At 40.2% G+C, this 18371-nt stretch overlaps 1 protein-coding gene across 2 annotated transcripts in view; it reads left to right on the forward strand.

Moving 5' to 3' along the window:
- Positions 1-18371, forward strand: part of plce1 (phospholipase C, epsilon 1) — a 98644-nt gene that overhangs the window by 5674 nt on the left and 74599 nt on the right. For both annotated transcript variants that reach the window (XM_074663465.1, XM_074663466.1), the window contains exons 2-5: positions 10216-10556; positions 12011-12646; positions 12991-13389; positions 13840-14049. In XM_074663465.1, the coding sequence (XP_074519566.1) occupies positions 12047-12646; positions 12991-13389; positions 13840-14049 (1209 nt within the window). In that variant the 5' untranslated portion in view covers positions 10216-10556; positions 12011-12046. The remainder of the gene's footprint in view (positions 1-10215; positions 10557-12010; positions 12647-12990; positions 13390-13839; positions 14050-18371) is intronic.

Here is an 18371-nt window from a genome sequence, read left to right on the forward strand (position 1 = left end):
CAGCAGCGACGGGGATTCCTCTTCTTTGACCTGCTGCTTATTCTGCTTCAGGACCAAATGCTGAACATGGAGGAAAGTATTTAGCCGAATATTTCAAGTGCTCAAAAGGATCAGTATCACTGCAGCTCAGTCTGAACCAAGCTCTACTTTCACTCCCCGTCTTTTTTATCCACTGACTGCAAAGTGTAACGTAAAACTTGAACCCAGTATAATTGTTAAAATGAAGCATAAATCTCTCTGCTAATTAGGCCTGTCACGATAATCAATAAATCAATTAACCGTACGATAAATAAAAACGTCCTGGGTAAATTTGCCAGCCTCGATAAACTGACACGTGCATGCATGTTTGTTTTCCTCCTCTCTTTCGACCAAGGAGGCTGAATGAAAAGATGGCTCACTACGTCTATCTTTCCTAACATCGGGATGCATAGGTTCTATAGCGGAGTGAGCATCTGTCAAAAATGCTATCTTTGGCATCTTTGGGATGGGGCTGCTTGCGCGTACACACGGAGAGAGCTGAAGCGAGCGTCCTGAGGGGTAAGGAGGAAACACACGCTAATATGAGTGATGGCACCAAAGATACGGTTCTTAAGCCGCCTGCCACAGTCCCAGTGTGGGAACATTTTGTTATTTATCAGAATGAACAAAGTGTGAGCTCATGAACACCAACAAGCTGATATGTCGCATTTGTTTGAAAATAGTGGCGACGAAGAAGAAGGGAGGTGCAGCGGAGCCTTGTTCTTTGACAATCCACTCTTACTGAGGCTTTTGGTCTGCAAAGTAAATAGAAATAAAAGTGGCAAATAGTGGCCGCTCAAAGACAGCTACATTGCCAAAGAAATGCAGCCCTTCAATATGGTTGAAAGCCAGAAATGTTAAAAATGTTTGACTCACAGTATGGATTGACTGGGAAAAAGTAAATGTTACAAACAATTCAGGAACTGTATAAACTCCCTTTCATTTAGGCTATAGTTTTTATTGTTGTTGTTTTTTTAGTTTCATTTTGTCTTTAGAGACAGGTTCTATGTTTTATTGTTTTTCATTAGTATTAATTATTTTCATTGACATGTATTTTTTTCTAAAAGAGAGTCCATTTCATTTTCATTGTATTTTTTTTCTCTTTCTTGTTTGTTAAATTTACTATATTTTTTGTTTGATTTATATTATTTAAAAGATCCTGACCTTTTAATTACAGTTTAATACTCTTAAGAAATTAAAGTTTCTTGCTTTTGATATGGTGTACTCACTTTATTATCCCATTTATCATGATTACATCAATAAAAAATTGAAAAAAAAAAATCAAAATAATATTGACAATAATATCGTTTATTGGCACTAATATTTTGGAAAATTGTCGTCTAGCAAAATTTGTTATCGTGACAGGCCTACTGCTAATAATTCAGCTCTCTGCTTTCTTTACTTTAACGCTCTCCATGTGAGCTTGGACCTAATCACATACCAGGCTGTGAGTCATCGCTGGGATGAGTTGTGAAATAATCCCTCATGAATGAACATTAGAAAAAGGCTTTTATGTGAGTGGCAGCTCCCTTTTGAGGGGATCAGTGATCATTTAGGACAGGGGCTGAAGAACTGGTCTTTTCCTGGGATACAAACTCATTAACACAAATTGGTGATCATTTTAACGAGTAAAAGCATTAGCACAAAGAAGGGACTGTCGTGTTTCAAGTAGTTGGATGTGTCAGCATGTTTTATAACTGTGGTCAACTTGAAAACTATCTGTCTTTTTCAAATCTATGCAAATTAATTATCCAGTTTGTTTATCTGTACCTATATATGAGTAATGCAGACAAACCAAGGCTTTAAAACACATTTATTATACCATTCCATAAAGTGACAGTATAATATACCTTCACTTTATTGATGTGAGATGCAAAACCAGAGCTCACAAAGACATCACTGATGTGGACTTGGCTCCACTGAAGATCTGTGTGTGGATCTCACACACTGAAACACTTCCCCATGCCAAGTATAGTGAAGTGAAATCAGTATGTTACAGTTCTCCTGAGGAGTTTTGGTCCAAAACACATTATACTACAAATCATTCAAAAGTGATGGATTACAGATCTGAAATAAGCTCTCAAGATAAATGAGGGAACCAGTGACACACTGTCAGAAAAACAAAAAATATACAGTCCTGTTGTTAAGCATCTGATTCTGATTATTGCAGTTTCTTCAGGGTCGTCAGGCGTGCTGCTGAGATCATCCACTTTAGTTTTCATCAACATGTGTTCAACTTTACTGTTGCGTCAGAGTGAAGATCACACTGGAAAAAGTACCCAAAACTCTTTGTTTAGAGCCTGTGCTGTATGATTTTCATCATGTTCTTCTAAGCTTTAATAGAGAAATGCCCCTGTTAAACTTGTGTAATTTCTGAAAGAGTTGGAAGGCTCAGGTAGTTTTGATATTTGTAAAATTCGGTTAATCCAGCTTGTCTTGACTGGATTAGCCTAAATACAGAGCCTACATAGTTTAAGTAAACAGTTTTTACAGTGTGCCAACTGTTACAACAAGAGTCCAACATAACTCAGAGCTGAACTTTGGGATGAGTGCATTTAGACGACTAAATGATCATAACCATAGACTGTAATTAACCCAAATGTACCAGATGCAACATTCATGCGTAATATCCCTTTAAAGGGGACATATCATGCTGATCTCTGATTTAATACTTACATATAATATAATAAATTTGAAAACAAGACCTTACAATTTTCAAAAAATGAGATATTGTATTTTTTTCTGATATCCTAGAACGAGATTTGATGCCTCTGAAAATAGGTCATTGCCATTTGGCTGTGAGATTTCGACCGTCGTGACGACACGAGGATCCTTTCTTTTTACTGGAGTAATCTGATAAAGCAGCTCCTCCTCTGTGATGTCAGTTAGTCACACAACCGCCACCGAGGGATACACCCACCAAGAGCCGAGTATAAATTCAGCTCCCTACTAGCTCTGGCTAACTTGACTGAGTGCTGGATGCAGGTACTCTGCTCTGCTGAGCAGCTCGGCTTTACATGGTGAATTAGCAGTTAAAACACTGTAGTTTTAGCAGACGTCGTAATACTTGTGAGACTGTGATATTTGCATGCTTGTTCTGACATGCACTGTGTACCTGGACCACAATAATGCTGCGGTAATAACATAGTGAGGAACTGACGGTAGAGGCGATCTTTAGACTACACTTTCAGCATGATGGATAAAACAGACAGAGAAGTGAAGGAGCAGGATGGAGCCCTGTTATAGAAATAGATTATTGGTGAAGTCTGCCTATATTTCCACATATAACTATACATGTTACAGTACCGGTTTGACTCACCACACTGAAGCGTCCTGAGATGATCTGTGTCGAGGTGGATTTTTTTCCTCCTGAGCTGCAGAACCGTCCAGGTCTGACTCGGGGTCCAATACAAAAGGATGTATCCTACACTCTGCCATTTTATTAGTGCTATCAATGCCTTACCGAGAAGTTTTGGCAAACAGCAAACTCGCTCGATCTGCTCCATCCAATACGGCGACTTTGTAAATACTGCCATGCTGCAAAAACCGCCCCCTGGCTCTACCCCCTCCGCCCCTCTGATAGAACCGACCAATCAGAGCACAAAGGGCTGTGACGTTGCGGGGTTACTGGAGGTCATTCTGGAAACTGAGCGTTTCAATGAGATCTTCAGAATGGCCTAAAATGAGGATATTGAGAACGCTATTGTGGGGCAATGAAGGAACTAAATGACTTGTACTGAGGGCAGAAATATTTTACAGGCATCCTAGTCTGGCATAGTGAAAAGGAGAAACAATCATGATATGTCCCCTTTAAAGTCTTCATGGATCTAAAGTATCAGATGTAACACTGATACTATTCATGTCCCTGCAGTCTCATGTTTACACACTGAGGCTGTCAGTCACCTGAGGTGAAGCATGTATCAGACAGTTAGGCAGAAACTGAGATAGCACATTCTGATTGGCTGTTGAACCTGCAGACAGACTGTGAAGGACTCATCCCCCCTGTCAGTCTCTCTGTCTCTCCCTCTTCTTCTCTCAATCGCACACACACTGTGTTTTCCTGCACACACTATTGACAAAAATTGGCACTGAGAAACTCTTCACCTCTTCGTAAACTTTTCACAAGGACAGTTACCTTTCTTCCTGTGAGTATTTTTAAGAGATGAGTGTGAATACTTGTTTTTATACAGCTTTGTGTATTTTGTTGAACTGACTGGTACAGTGGGTGAACGTTGTTCTTTGGAGAAAATTGTAAATAATACAACAAGCCATGTAGAAGTGATTGAGGGTCTTCTTGGTCACTGCACTTTTCACTCTGTGTGACCTGGTTTTCCTGTCTATGTGTGTGTGTGTCTGTTTGTCTGTGAGTTTCGCCCCAAGGCTGAGATTTATCCTGGGCTAGCTGTTTGCTTTCCCCCTGCGAGGGTCAGAGCTCAGCTGACAACAAGGCTCACTTTGAACTCTGTGGATTTGTGTGTGTGGCTGTTCTTTTGGTTCACCTGCTGAAGAAGTCAAGTCTTTTGTGGCTTTGAGCTGCTTTCTTGTTACGTCTTACGGCCATGTGTACGGCAGTACTTTAATATCAAACTTTAACTCCACATGTTTTTATTTTAAGCTACAGCTGTGTGGAAATGCTATCCTGCTGCTAATTGTAGCTTGTTTTAAATTAGTTTAATGACAGCTGTGAATCCTGGCTGCAGACTCATGGCTTCAGGATTTAAAGCTACAGTAGGGGACTTCTTGGCTGGAGTGAAAGTGTTATTACAGCCTGCCCTCCTGACCTGTCACCGTATCAAGTCTTAATTCATGTTAATTTGTCTGCAAACATCTCAAGCCAGGATGAAAGCTGAAGCGACAGATGATGAAAACATAGAAATTAAAGAGGTTTAATCATGATTAACTTGTTTTAGTTGCACTTTCATCTCTTGCTGCTCCCTCAAATGAAAGTTGTTGCTTTGACTTGTCATTGCTTCGGCTGCTAATCCGTCTTTTATAACCGTGTTGGGCATACCAAACTTGATTTGTAACTCAGGCCATTAGACAAAGGCATGTCCACACAGGCTCAATGAAGGATGGTTTATTATTTTACTACAGCACTTTCTTCAACTTTCATTGTGAAAGAAATGCAAAACAACGCTCTGAGTGAGCTTTAAAGGTGAGGCTTTTTAGGAAGATATTCTTCTGTGACACATTTATAAACATTTCACATGTTGTGAAAACGCCTGGTTAGACCTGTTAGTTAGCTCTGACACATGCAGGTGAAGATCTACCTGCTGTGTTTTGGCGTGGGCTCTCTGAACAGTCATGAACAAAGTACTCAGAAAATGTAATCAGACATGATTGAAGATAACTTTTTCTCATCGTGTGTTTCCGACTTTACCGACAAAGCCCCAAGGCTCTGACAAGCTGCATACACTTTCATATCATGTGTAACTTTTCAAAACTGTTTTTTACTTTGAAGCTAGTGTCTTGTTTTTGAATGAATTCATATTTTTAAAAGTGAGATGGGTCCCTGGGTTATCAAAGTTAACACACACTGTAACAAACCTGTTCTCCCTGACCTACACAGTCCATGCTGTATGAGGCTGTTATCTTAACTGCTGAGTAACAGAAAATACAACCTATTGGGGGCAGGGTTTTTTTCTTTGTAGAGACATTTTCAGACACAAAATTATTTTACAAAAACTACTTAGGTCAAAATTGTTATCCCTTTTAAGAACTGGTCTTTTTATTGAGCCAAAGTTCAACCACTGTTGCTGCTTTAATCCAAGGGGCAACATCCAGTTAGTAAAAATGAAGCCTATGCAGAAGTGCTAAAAGTTGCTGTTCATCTAGAATCCATTAGAGGCTAGCTGCAGAAAGACCGGAAACCATGGACACACCAAGCCAAAACAACCCCCCAGACTTTAACATAGGAGTGAGTATTGGCAAAAACCTCACAATATCATATGCATCACAATAGTTGGGTCATGATACAATAATATCACAATATCACAAATATTGTGATATTGTGATATTGTACACCAGGGCCAGCCAACCTGCGGCTTGCGCGCAACATGTGGCTCTTTGCCTTGCGGTGTGCGGCTCTTTGATCCATTCATAAAAAAATATATATATCTTTTTATGAGTAGTGGTGTGCCGATCAATCTGAAATATTGATATATTTGATGCCAATGTTGGGATCGGTATTGATCAATACTTGGGTGATGAGATTGATACTTAAGTTTCAGTTTCTCTTCTCTACATGTGCTCCTCTCAACCACTCATGTGCTCATATCTATCTATCTATCTATCTATCTATCTATCTATCTATCTATCTATCTATCTATCTATCTATCTATCTAGATGGATAGAAAAATTGGAAATAAATATTTTTTTCATTTTATCTCATTTCAAGACCACATGTGTGATATGGCTTTTTGTAGTACCATGGTCATTTGTTTGGCTCTTGCTCTCTGGCTGGTTGGCCACCCCTGTTGTAAACAGTTAACTATTTGATTGAAAACAACTTTTCTATTTTGTTGTGTTAGAAATAATGAAAGTTTTTCATTCATAAACTTAACTTTAGAACATAAAGTATGTCAAGTTTGCCATTTAAACTACTGTGACAGTAAACTAATGTTACATACAGCAGAGTAGCTCTTTGTTGTCATCTACCACGGTGGAGGTGTGGAAGACGTATTGTACTTCCATATCACCTAAAGTATGAATTTTTATTTAAACAAAAAACAGTATGACATTAAGGGATGAAATATTGATATTTTATCACAGGTCAGAGTATTGTTATTTATTTTCCAATCAATCGTTTTTCACACCTCTGCTTATGCAGCATTAAACAGCATATTTAGAGCATGATTCAAGTAGTAAGATGTTATGATTACTACAGAGCACTTTCTAAATCATAAACGGATATTTCTTCAATAGTCAGTCTCTTCTAGCCCTTCCTGGCAAATTCCGGCTAAAACAGGGCTCGTGAAACAATAACGATGTGTTGGTTGGTTAGATGCTGTATACAGTTGGCTGTAAAGCTCCATTGTTGCTGAGGAGTGGAGTCCTGCTACTAAACTAAATGAGTGGAAATAAATCCAGCAGAGTTTTTCTTTTTTCAGCAAAGATTATTTTATAGAGCTTTCAATCTGTGCCCTCACATTTCGGCCTCGGTTTTCCACTGCTCCACATTTTGTCGAGCTAGCAGGCCAAAGTCATGAGAACGACGATGTGGAAATTTTAAAGATGCCCAGGGGAGGATGAGATATCCGAGAGAAGGCTCGTCCAAACCCTGATCTGTAACGTGAAATGAATTGTTTTGACTTGTGATGACATCAGTGATGACCTAAAGCCAATAAAATCACACAAGGAGAGGAGACTGCGGGTGTGAATATGTTTTGACACCAACATTGGACCATCTGTCATTTTCTTCATTGTCATTTTGCTGCAGACACGCATCAAGTTGGCGAGCGCTAAGTCATGTGGACGTCCATTATGGAGGCAAACTCTCCTGTGGCATCAACCACTCTTTACTTGTGCCAAATTCATTTGTAGAAACGACTAGTCTAGGATTACCACTGATGATGCATAAGTTATGTAATCCAGCATTACTCTTCTAATGATGATACACCTCATCCTTCAGCTGCAGTCTTCTCTGTTTGAATGCAGCACAGAGCCTGAAAAAGAGGCTTCAGACACCAAACCAACAAGCTGAGTCTTACCCCTGCTTTACTTTTACCCTTTCTCTCTGTGTCTGTCTCACACTAAATGCGAAGCCGTCTCTGAGTCGCTCTCACATTCCAACTGTTGCCCACACGTTTTGGCAGGAAATAAAGGACTGTGGGCACTCTCATTATGAGGGTTTCAGGCTGTGGTTTTTAGGATTTATACATCCCTGTTCTGGCCACTGTGTTAATACCAGAACCGCACAATTAGTATTCCTGCATGTTGTGGGTGTGTGTGTGCTATCAGATGTTTTCCATGCTAGCAGGGTGCCTGATGCTGTCTGCACAGCTCTGATTTATTCACAGAGGAGTCAGGAAGATTCATGCCGACTTTTTTTTCAGAGTGTGCTTTATTCAAATGGAAGATTCTTGAATTTTGCGACTTGAGGAAAAGTAAAAGATCAAAAGAAGTTGTTTGGCTTGGTTTGGATGTTTAGCTAGCAAACACAGCAGCAAAAACAAGGCTAAGGCTGAGTCGGGATGTGGAGTTGTTGAAGGAGAAAGTTTTATAGTCAGGTTGTCATTCACCTGGTGGATAAGAGGCATGAAGATCATGACCAGCTGATACCTCGAGTTTGTTTCTTCTGGCTTGACTTAAAGGGGACATATCATGCTGATCCCTGATTTAATACTTACATATAATATAATAAATTTGAAAACAAGACCTCACACCCCCTGAATTTTCAAAAAATGAGATATTGAATTTTTTCTGATACCCCCTCCCTGCTCGTCTGCCGCTTTCCTCTGCACTGAGACGGGTCCATTTTTTACTTGACCAAAAACACAAATAAACGGACTCCCACCAAAAAAATCTGATATCGTTCTGCATTCACGCTTTTTTTAGAGAATTTTCAGCGCGTTACTTTCACACCAAAACACCGCTAAATAAGGCTCTAGTTCTCATGGTGTCGTAAAATGGCGCTACCTCCGCTGCAGAGCCACAGCTCAGCGAGCGCTCGCCGCTTAGTGCACCGGTCCACGCTCGCGGCGTGCCAGATATAAACAAATGCATGTAGTCTGCCAGGACGAAGAGACACGATGAGAATAGAGCGATATCAGAGTTTTTCGGTGGGAGTCCATTTATTTGTGTTTTTGGTCAAGTAAAATATGGCCCCGTCTGAGTGCAGAGGAAACCGGCAGAGGAGCAGGGAGGTGGTGTTTGGTGAGAACGCTCTGGGCTTCTGCTGCACAAAATCACTGCTGTAGGGATAATTTCTGCCCTAAACCTTGTGATAAGATCCAACTTCTCCCATCCTGGAGTATCAGTTTAAAGAGTCGAACCCGTCTTCTTCGTAGCAGCGAGCATCACGTATAACGGGTCTTGGGCTGAAGTAGTTTAATTGTACTTGTAACACAAAACGTTGGTTTGGAAAAACATGTTGCTTTGGTCTACATTTCCACTTATTGGACAACCAAGTCATGATCATGGAGTCCTAAACACAGAACTCAAGGGCTTAAAAGATCTGCTGCTAACTCCTTGATGCCAGATACCACAGCCCACCTCCAGAGGTCCAGTGGAGTCCATGTCTTGTCAGATCAGGGCCAAACAGCCCTGAGCTAAAGCAGAATGGACAAGCATTGTTTTTAAACCAGTGAATATGATGTTATGGCTGATTGGTGTAGCATCAAAACTTTAAAGACAACTTTATAAACATAAAAAACCTTAAATAAGTTTTGTAAAGACACATTAGTTGTGAAAACAAGATTTAATGCACTGAAATAGTTGCTGGTACCTTCTCTTCTGAAATCCCACTGGATCATGTTTTACAAACTGCATGTTGTTAAACTCACTCAGAGGTTGTAATACTCCCACACTTTCTTCTTTCTTTGACCCTAAAAACAAATCACTCTGTTCTCTTCAACTTCTTTTGCTAAATTCAGAAAAATCTTCTTTGAATAAAGAATCAGCTGCTCTCACTCCACAGATTTGAAAAGACTAAGAACTCAGTAACTACAAGCTGATGTTTGATGACTGATGTTTCTGCAGATACTGGATCTGTTTGTTAGACTGCATGGCACGTTGGTATCTATTGAGCTTGGTTTTTTGCTGGCTGGAGGTCCTGAAACAGATTTCTACGCTTCTCCATCCAAACAATTACAAGACAAAACATCTTTGGAGACTTTAAGTGTCAAACTGAGTCACTTTATTACTTGATGCAAAGTAAATAAATGTCCCTACTTATGTTTCACCAGTGAGTTTTTAGCTCTGATGTTCTATAATAAGTTCTTTGTTCCTTCCCTCGATTTTCCCTTCAGTGTGAAATTCAGCATTTGTTGTTTCAGTTGTTCCAACCACAATGGCTCACACACTGTGGGGTGATGTAGTTGAATAGTTTTAGATAAGAAAGCAGATGTGATGAAAGAGGAGGCACCGAGGACACGAGAGAAGACATAACTCTTAAGAAGTCTCTTGAATGTGTTTCTCATTTGACTAATTTTCTTTAGTGATCAGTAATCTCACCATCTTCCTCTGTGTCTTTTTCAGAACCTGTCATTTGTTAACTATGCAACAAATACACATGCGGACCAACAGGAGCCGTTGCAGATGGACACACACTCAGCCTCGTAAGCTGTGACTGTGGAGCCTACTATCAAGGAAATTCCTCAGTCCTCCAGGGTCACCTCCGTGGGTTCTGTATCTGGGGTTTGTACAGCTGCACAAGCTTCTGTTTCCACAACACACACAGAGCACACTGTGTTTGAGGAGCTGAAGTCATTATTTGTGTCAGCTCAAGCCACTGAGCATCATGGCTTCCTGAGAGTCAGAGAGAAGACGCTTGGTCTGATGTGTAGCATGACTTGAGGTGGATCCATCTCATCGTCCTAGTAAGTATTTCAGTCCATATTAAAACACACACACAGAACAATACCTGTGACAGATTATTTATGATAATGGATGTAAATGTAATGTTAAATTACAAAACATATTAGTTTTTGAGCCTCCAAATTGGATTACCTATACAGATGTCATTTCCTCTTCCTGCTCTTTATCATCATCATCATCTTGAGTCTTTTGCATGCTAGTGACTGCCCCTCTGTGTTTTTTAATGAGATAACTTGTTTTAAGGACTGGTGTGAGAGAAACAATCTAATCTTAAATGCAACAAATACTAAAGAGATGGTTTTTGACCCGATGGGGGTACGAAACATGACTCAGTGATAATTGGAAGCAGATCAGGTTGTCTCTTACAAATATCTTGGTGTTGTCATGGACAATTTTTTTAAATGGACAGATCATGTTGACTTCCTCTGCAACAAATTATCTCAAAGACTGCATTTCCTTCGCAGGCTAAGACTGTTTGGTGTCGGGCGTGAAATCATGTTGATTTTCTATAATGCCATCTTCGAAAGTCTTCTGAGATATGGATTTGCAGCCTGGTTTGGCACGTTATCCATCCAGAGTAAATCAAAAATCAGTGGACTGATAAAATCAGCTCTGAAGGTGATAGGTCAGAAAGACCACTCTTCTCTCCAGTCTGTCTTTTATAGTGTCGTCCTTAACCAGGCACGGAAAATTTTGATTGATCCTTCCCATATTCTTTCTCGTGAATATGAACTTCTGCCTTCAGGGAGACGACACAGAGCAAGCAAACACAAAACGAACTGATACAAGCTCTCGTTTCTTCCAACATCCATCTCTCTGCTTAACAAAAAATCTAATTAATTCTTTCCTTGAATTAATATATAATGCTTGTATATATATTTTTTGTCAGCATATTTATTGCCACCAGTCACTGACCTGTTATGATTATTCCACTTTTATCCATGATTTTATTTTCTACTTTTTATCTATTTTTTTTAACTTGTTTCTACATATTTCACTTATTATCTGCTTCTACTTGTTCTTAGCTGTTATTGTCTGACTTTTACCCATGTTATTGTCAAAACTCGGTTTTAACTTGTTTCTGCTTAGCTTCACTGCGTATTGTGTCGAGCTCTGCACTTTAACTTCCTTGCTCAATAACTTCTGGCCATGCTTGCCGCCGACCTCTTGCTTATGTGACTGTTGTATGTGTCTAGTATTTTGTCATTTAAAATACTGCCAGTAGTACTGCTGTTTAAGACAAATTTCCTGCAAAGGACAATAAAGTTGATCTAATCTAATCTAATCTTTAAAGCCACTAATTGAGACAGAAGATGATGCATCTGAAACGTCAGGACTGATGCTTGACCTCCTTTTAGACAACAAACACAAAGACCATGCCATGTTTGTGACATTCTTCTAACTCTGGTAAATTCTCCTGATCCTCTGTGTTACAGCGTTCTGCTTTATTTCACAGGTGTAGGAGAAACAAAGAACACTACAGGGAGACGTGATGGCTGCTGAAGGAAACCAGCTCAGTGCTGCTGTTTTTGCTCAGCTTGCCTCATCTCCATCCTCTGGGAGCAAAAACAGCAGAGATGCCAGGAAAGCAAAGGACATCCAGGATGTACGGAGACACTCTGACCAATCATGGAATTCCAAACAGCGGAGCAGCCCGTCTCTCCTCTTGTACAGGAAGTTGTCATGTGACAGTGGGAAAGACACAATTTTGGATGAGGAATACAAGATTTTGGATTGTGGCTCCAAACTTTTTAGTCAAGAAGAGAAACTTGATGTAGAGCAGCCGTCTGGCACGAAGACTGAAGGAATAAATCCCCCAGCTCCTGGGATACCTGGGAAAGGTTTGGAGGGCTCTTTGAGCCAGCTGGACGACTCTGCAGAGGGTGGGGATGCTGGTAGGAACAGAGCTGGCAGCACCAACTGCTCCTGCAGTGTGTCAGGGCTGAAGAGGAGTCCCATCATCTACAGTAACAACAGCCCCAAATCCAGCCCCAGCCCCAGCTCCAGCCCCGTCCACAGTCCTCATCAGAGGCCCAAGCGGCGACACATCCGCCGCAGTAGCATGCCGGTGTCTATGCTGGCTTTCACCAAGGTAAAACAGACATAGACATCCCTATCTGCAAACTCAGTGATTTGCTTTCCAATAAGCTTCTACATCACCTTTAAAAGTGTTGTTTTATTGTAAAAACATGCTCACTGTCCATTGATTTTTACATCTTCCTTTTTTCATTCTATTAACACTTTTTTGCCATGTTAACCTGCTGGTGTCAAATTTCTGACATGTCCCTCTGTCTTATTTAATCAAAGTTATTCCCCCAGATCTGTCTTGACAATCAACCATGGCCCCGATCTACAAAAAAATAAATTTGAGCTTTGAAAAGCAGCGTTGACCAAGAACAGGAAGACAAAACTAATTTCTGTTTCTTTACCCTCCAGACATCACCTAGTCTTTCCTCTCACACATGCAACACCTGCAGTGAACCAAACTCTTTGACGTCCTCTCCATGTGGTTCCCCTCTGACCCACCACCGCCAGCATCACTTAAATGGACACATCAAACATCACCTCCTCCATGATGGCTACTCCAGTTTAGAGAGGCTCAACAGAAGGCCAAGAGTCAACAAATGCTCCCTGGAGAAACTCTTCCTTCGACGGGCTTCTTTGGACACCATTGGGAATATTGACAGACTGTCCTCCGGGGGGTCCGGGACCTCCAGCAGGGGCAGCAGCAGTGAGGAGGATGAGGAGGACCTGTTAGATGAGATGGAGTTTAAAAGGAACCGCAGAGAGCGTTCCACAGTGCTTGTGAGGCGATTCTTTAAGAATAATCAAAAGGTACTGACAATATTTCATTTACTCCTTAGAAACAATTATTTTTTGTCAGTTCAAGATTAAGTTGAGTGAGTTTGTTTATTATTATTATTATTATTATTATTATTATTATTATTATTATTATTATTATAAATTTATTTTTTTATCAAAATTTTATTTTTTTGAATTTATTTGAATTTTTTACTTTACTTTGATTTGGATTTTTCTTTGTATATCTAATGATTTGCATTTTTTCCATTTTTTATAAAAAAGACACAAGTTAAGTTTTCTCATTTAAAATAAAAATAAAAACCTAGCTATAAGAAATCAAAAATTGAATCTCCACAAATTTGAGTAAAAAAAAAATATTAATAATTTTCTGATTTCCGTTCCCTCATTTTACTGTGACTTTCATTACCTGTTGATGAAAAAAATAATATAAAAAGCACCATAATACTTTCCTCTGTCTACAAGGTGACCAAGTCAGTGTGTACGGGAACACGAGCAATTGTTCGGACGCTGCCTTCAGGACGCATCTCAGAGGACGTCTGGGACTTAGTGTTTCATCACAGGTTGTGGAAACCCAGCAAAATGGACTTAAAACCAATCTCACTGTGCACTGTGAGAGAAGAGGCCAGCGTCTGCAGGGAGATGCTACGTTTTGTTGGAGTAAAACTACAACAGGTAAGAGGAAAAATGCACAGAGTTTTTTCAGCTTCATGAGTTTTAAGGACCAAGATTAATTTGCTGTCGGAGATTTATTGCAGTTCCAGTGTCTTCCGTGCCTGAGCTGACTTTATCAGTTCATCTCAACTGAGTTTTCAAAGTCTGCGGTGTTAATCTGCACAATTAAAAACTGTTTTCCATCGCCGTCCTGAGCCAGGGGTTATAAGGTTGCTGTTTTATGAGTTGAGGAAATTCTTTGCAGTGGGAACTTTTCAATCCCTGGTGTTCACAGTCTTACATCAGTGACGCTTTGCCTTGAGCCACAGTGTACTTGTACTTTACGGGCTTTAAAATGACGTGGAGTTTCCACTTATAGTAAAGCGTTGAGCTTGTATGTTTTTTTTTTCTCTTTTAATAATCTCAGTTGCAGTAAAGTCTTACACTTTGTTTCTACAGTGGCACAGGAGTATTTGTTTCTTGACTTATTCTTGTTTCACTGAAGAAATATTGTCCCTGGCTTGTGCCGTCTTGTGTTTTGGTTGAGATGTGAGGCATAGTTTGCATGAAAGAAGAATAATTTGTTCGAGGGATATGTTAATAGACCAACACAAAGTACAGAAAAACACTTAGACACTGGCTCTTTGTTCACAGCAGGCTCCTGCTGAGGGAAAATGATTTATATTCTGTGAGTTCTGCTTCCAATATTACTGACAGACTGAATGACTGAGCCTTCTGTGTGTGTGTGAGTGTGTAAATGGACCGAGCAGAGTTGGCATCTGCATTAAAGTTATGGCCATGGAAATTGCAGGGAGAATAAACGAGCAGACGGAGTGAGAAAGTCAGAAACCCAGTCCTTTCTGTGCTGTTATCAGGTTTCCGAGCAAGCCAGCTAGAGAAACTCAGGAGCTGCTCAACGTAAGCTGCGTTGGCAGTCGCAGTTTAACCTTTCAGTTCAGGGCATTTTGTGCGTCGGTAATCAGCTTTTGAGTCTGGGAGGTGGGAGCATAAGAAGGGTCTGTGGAGGGTTTGGACAGCACTCCACCAGGATTCTGTCAAGTTGTTTTTGTTATCTTATCCCACTATTTCCTGTCAGAACTGAAAACACATGGAGGCAGAAAACCAGGAGAGACACACAACCAGTAAATTACGCAAGAGCAGCCTACTGTTTATTTATCGAACTGTAGTTTTAAGGGTTATTCCCTGAGACATAAAACAAGGATGGTCAACATTAAGCTGTTTTTTTCTCAGTAATTTTCAAACTTTTTTCATTCATCTCAGAGCAGCACTGGATTAAGGCGGAGCTCTCTTTCTTAATCTAAAAAGTGAGTTTTGTTCTATAGAAAAGTGACAGTAATGAAGGCTGAGAGCTGTGTTTTAGCAGAAAATGGCACAACACAAGCAAAAACTGTCAGATGTATTGATGCTGTAATAACTGGTGCCGTTATTTTCTGCATGCAAGGTGACAGTGAAACTTTCCCTTCATTAACTGTGGATTGCATAAAGCACCAATATGTGACGCATCATATTCATATAAATACGATGTTGTGTTGTCTTACTTAGTGCTGCTAACTTGGCAGCTTTGTCACCATATTTGGCGCTTATTCAGACTCCTCCTGTGTCTCTGCTCAAAAAAGTGATGAGCAACAAGTCTAGCAACTTTTAATCATGTTTTCAAAGACTTTTAGAGGCTCCACTTTAAAAAAAAGGAACAGTTCCTTCTCTTCTCAACAAGCAGAGGATGCTGCCACTGGTCCCTCCCCCCACGCAGCAGTCTGAGCAGAGGACTGCAAACAAATGCTAAATGCCACCACCGGGTGACCCAACCCTGGCTTAAGTCCATCTGTTGTTCTAAACATATGTAGGTTTTTTTTTAACTCACTTTTTTTCACTCCTGTCAATTAGTCCTTTGTATTACAACATTGATTGAAATTACAGGCACACTGTCAATTATGCAAAATTAGGGGAGAAAACAAACAATATAAATATCAGGATTTTTTTTGTTTGACCATCAAAATCATGATTCTTTTTCAGATTGTATTTTATTTTTTTCAGATTCAAGTTCTTTATTTTAGTCTTTGTTTATAAACTGGATTGGAAAAAAGTCAGGATGATAGCATATGGTCCCAGCCCTACTTCTATCCTTACTGATGGACATTCAGCAATGATTTAAGCTTTCAAGAGTGGGACCATCTCTTCTATGAACTTAACCCAGGTTGTAGCCCGTCACTTGTCCAAAGATAGCTGGGACATGCTTCTATTCCTCTGTGACCCCAAATCAGGAAAGAGTTAAAAATACGGGATGGATGAAAAAGCAATGAAATATCTTATAAGAAGTATCAAGTAGTTTCACATAAAACTTTAAAGACACCACATACATCTGCAGTTCGGCTCTGTTCCTGTTGGGTGTCCACTGTGTTTCTGAACTCAGTCCGGCAAGCCGTATGACTGACAGACAACTGGAGACATGAGACTGAGGAGTTCCTACACTTCCCCCTCCATTGATGAGTCTCCCTTCATTCATGTTGGCTGTAAAACCTCAAACCTGTCGACTCCTGGTCTGGCTCCACTCATTATGTCAGTTTGTTGTTGTAGTCAAGCTAAATATGAACTGATTTTGACATGGTTTGTTTTACTTTGAAAGTTACTGGGTGTTTTTAGGTAGTTTCAGGTCACGACTTCCTGTCCCCCTTGATCTTTCCTATGCTGGATTTATGCATCACGGCTCTGCGTCCATCAAAAATAGGTTGGCTGCGTATCACCTGCCACATGACCGACTGTTGGACTGCAACAGAACAGATCCAGTGTAAGTTGACATGTATTGAATGGAAACCTATCTGATCATGAAGGAGCGGAGACAGGCTGCAGACACATCTTGTGTATTACAGCTGTGATGAAAAGCTAAAATGTGCATTCTAGAGCAGCTGGTGCTGCATTGGTTGAGGAAAATATAGAGAAACATGCATCCCAGGTGAGCGTGTCGCAGGCAGACAGTCTATTCCCAACAAATATCATAGTAAGGCTGAGAAAGAACTTGATAGAGTTATAAAGCTGTATGTTTTTGACTTTGCTAACACAACAGGTGTCAAACAGGGGGATGTTCAGAACCCGTTTCCATCTGTAAACCCCAAAAAGACCTCCTAATACATTCAGGGTTTTACAGTATTCCTTTCCTGCTAGAGGTTGTGAGATGTTTATATTTACACAACTAAGGTGTCCACAAAATTCTCCTTTTTTTTCTTCTTTTTTTTATAGTATGTTGCATAACCACGACAGAGCAGAGTGCTTTCTTGAGTTTCTCTCATACCGAGAACCAGCTCATACAAACTCCTGCCATGGCATGCTCCTTCTGCTGCACTGTGGTTTTCTGACTTTGCCAAAGTGCTTTTTACGACTCCTTTGTGGTCGTAGAAATACGGGCAGAGTTAAGTCCAGGCAGAGCCGCTTTAATAATGAGCCTATTGAAAAACGTGGGGGTTGCCAGCACTTTCCTTGTCAAAACACCATCGGAGCGGCTCCTGTGAGGGGTCACCAGAGAAGCTCTGAGAAACACAGAGCGGCAGTGAATAAGTCGAGCTGAAGGAGTTGTCATCAAGATCATAAAAAGGGTTGAAAATGTAGGAAAATGTCCCACTGAGGATAAATGAGAGGAGAAAAAGTGCAGTCACAAAGACATATTCCTGTTTTATGTACATATGTGCTTGATTATATAACATTATTTTAAACAGGCTTATAAGAAAACACTGCAGTGTAAAAAAAAATGAGTTGTATCTTTGACACAGCATCATATTGTTGTAAATATAAATGAATACACCAATCTAAGACAAAACACTCTTTCTTCTGCGAATACGCTTTGTGTAATCATACACAGCCACTCTTAATGATACAACACCCCCCATATGTTGCGTGTACACCCAACTGCAGTAATCTTACTGAGGAGTTTTCTGGAAGTATCCTGTGGCCCTGTGTGTTTATTGCTACAACTAATGAAGCGAGCCAAGGAACACAGGATTATGCGAAGGAGGGACTGAAGCAGGGCAGCCGCCGTAGATAGAAAAAAGAGAAAGGAAGAGGGAAGGGCTACACACTGGGAGAGGAAGGGGGAGAAATTGAGATTTTAAGAGTGGAAGAAGAAAATTTAGCATGGAGGAAAAATGAGAAACGGGCTGATGGAGGGGGAAAATTGGCCAGTGACTGTTTGAGTTGAATTTTGTTCATGTTTTTAAAGAAGGTTGTAAAACATCAAGAAGTATTATGGTGAAACTGATGTGAGAAAAATGGAATTAACATTCTCTGACAGTTTCGCAGCTGAATAAACCAAAAGTGCTACATCCCATCAAACA

This window comes from Halichoeres trimaculatus, unplaced genomic scaffold (genome assembly GCF_033239565.1).
Source record: "Halichoeres trimaculatus isolate MK-OKI-2021-1 unplaced genomic scaffold, fHalTri1.1 fHalTri1_scaffold_23, whole genome shotgun sequence".
NCBI classification, from domain to species: domain Eukaryota; kingdom Metazoa; phylum Chordata; class Actinopteri; order Labriformes; family Labridae; genus Halichoeres; species Halichoeres trimaculatus.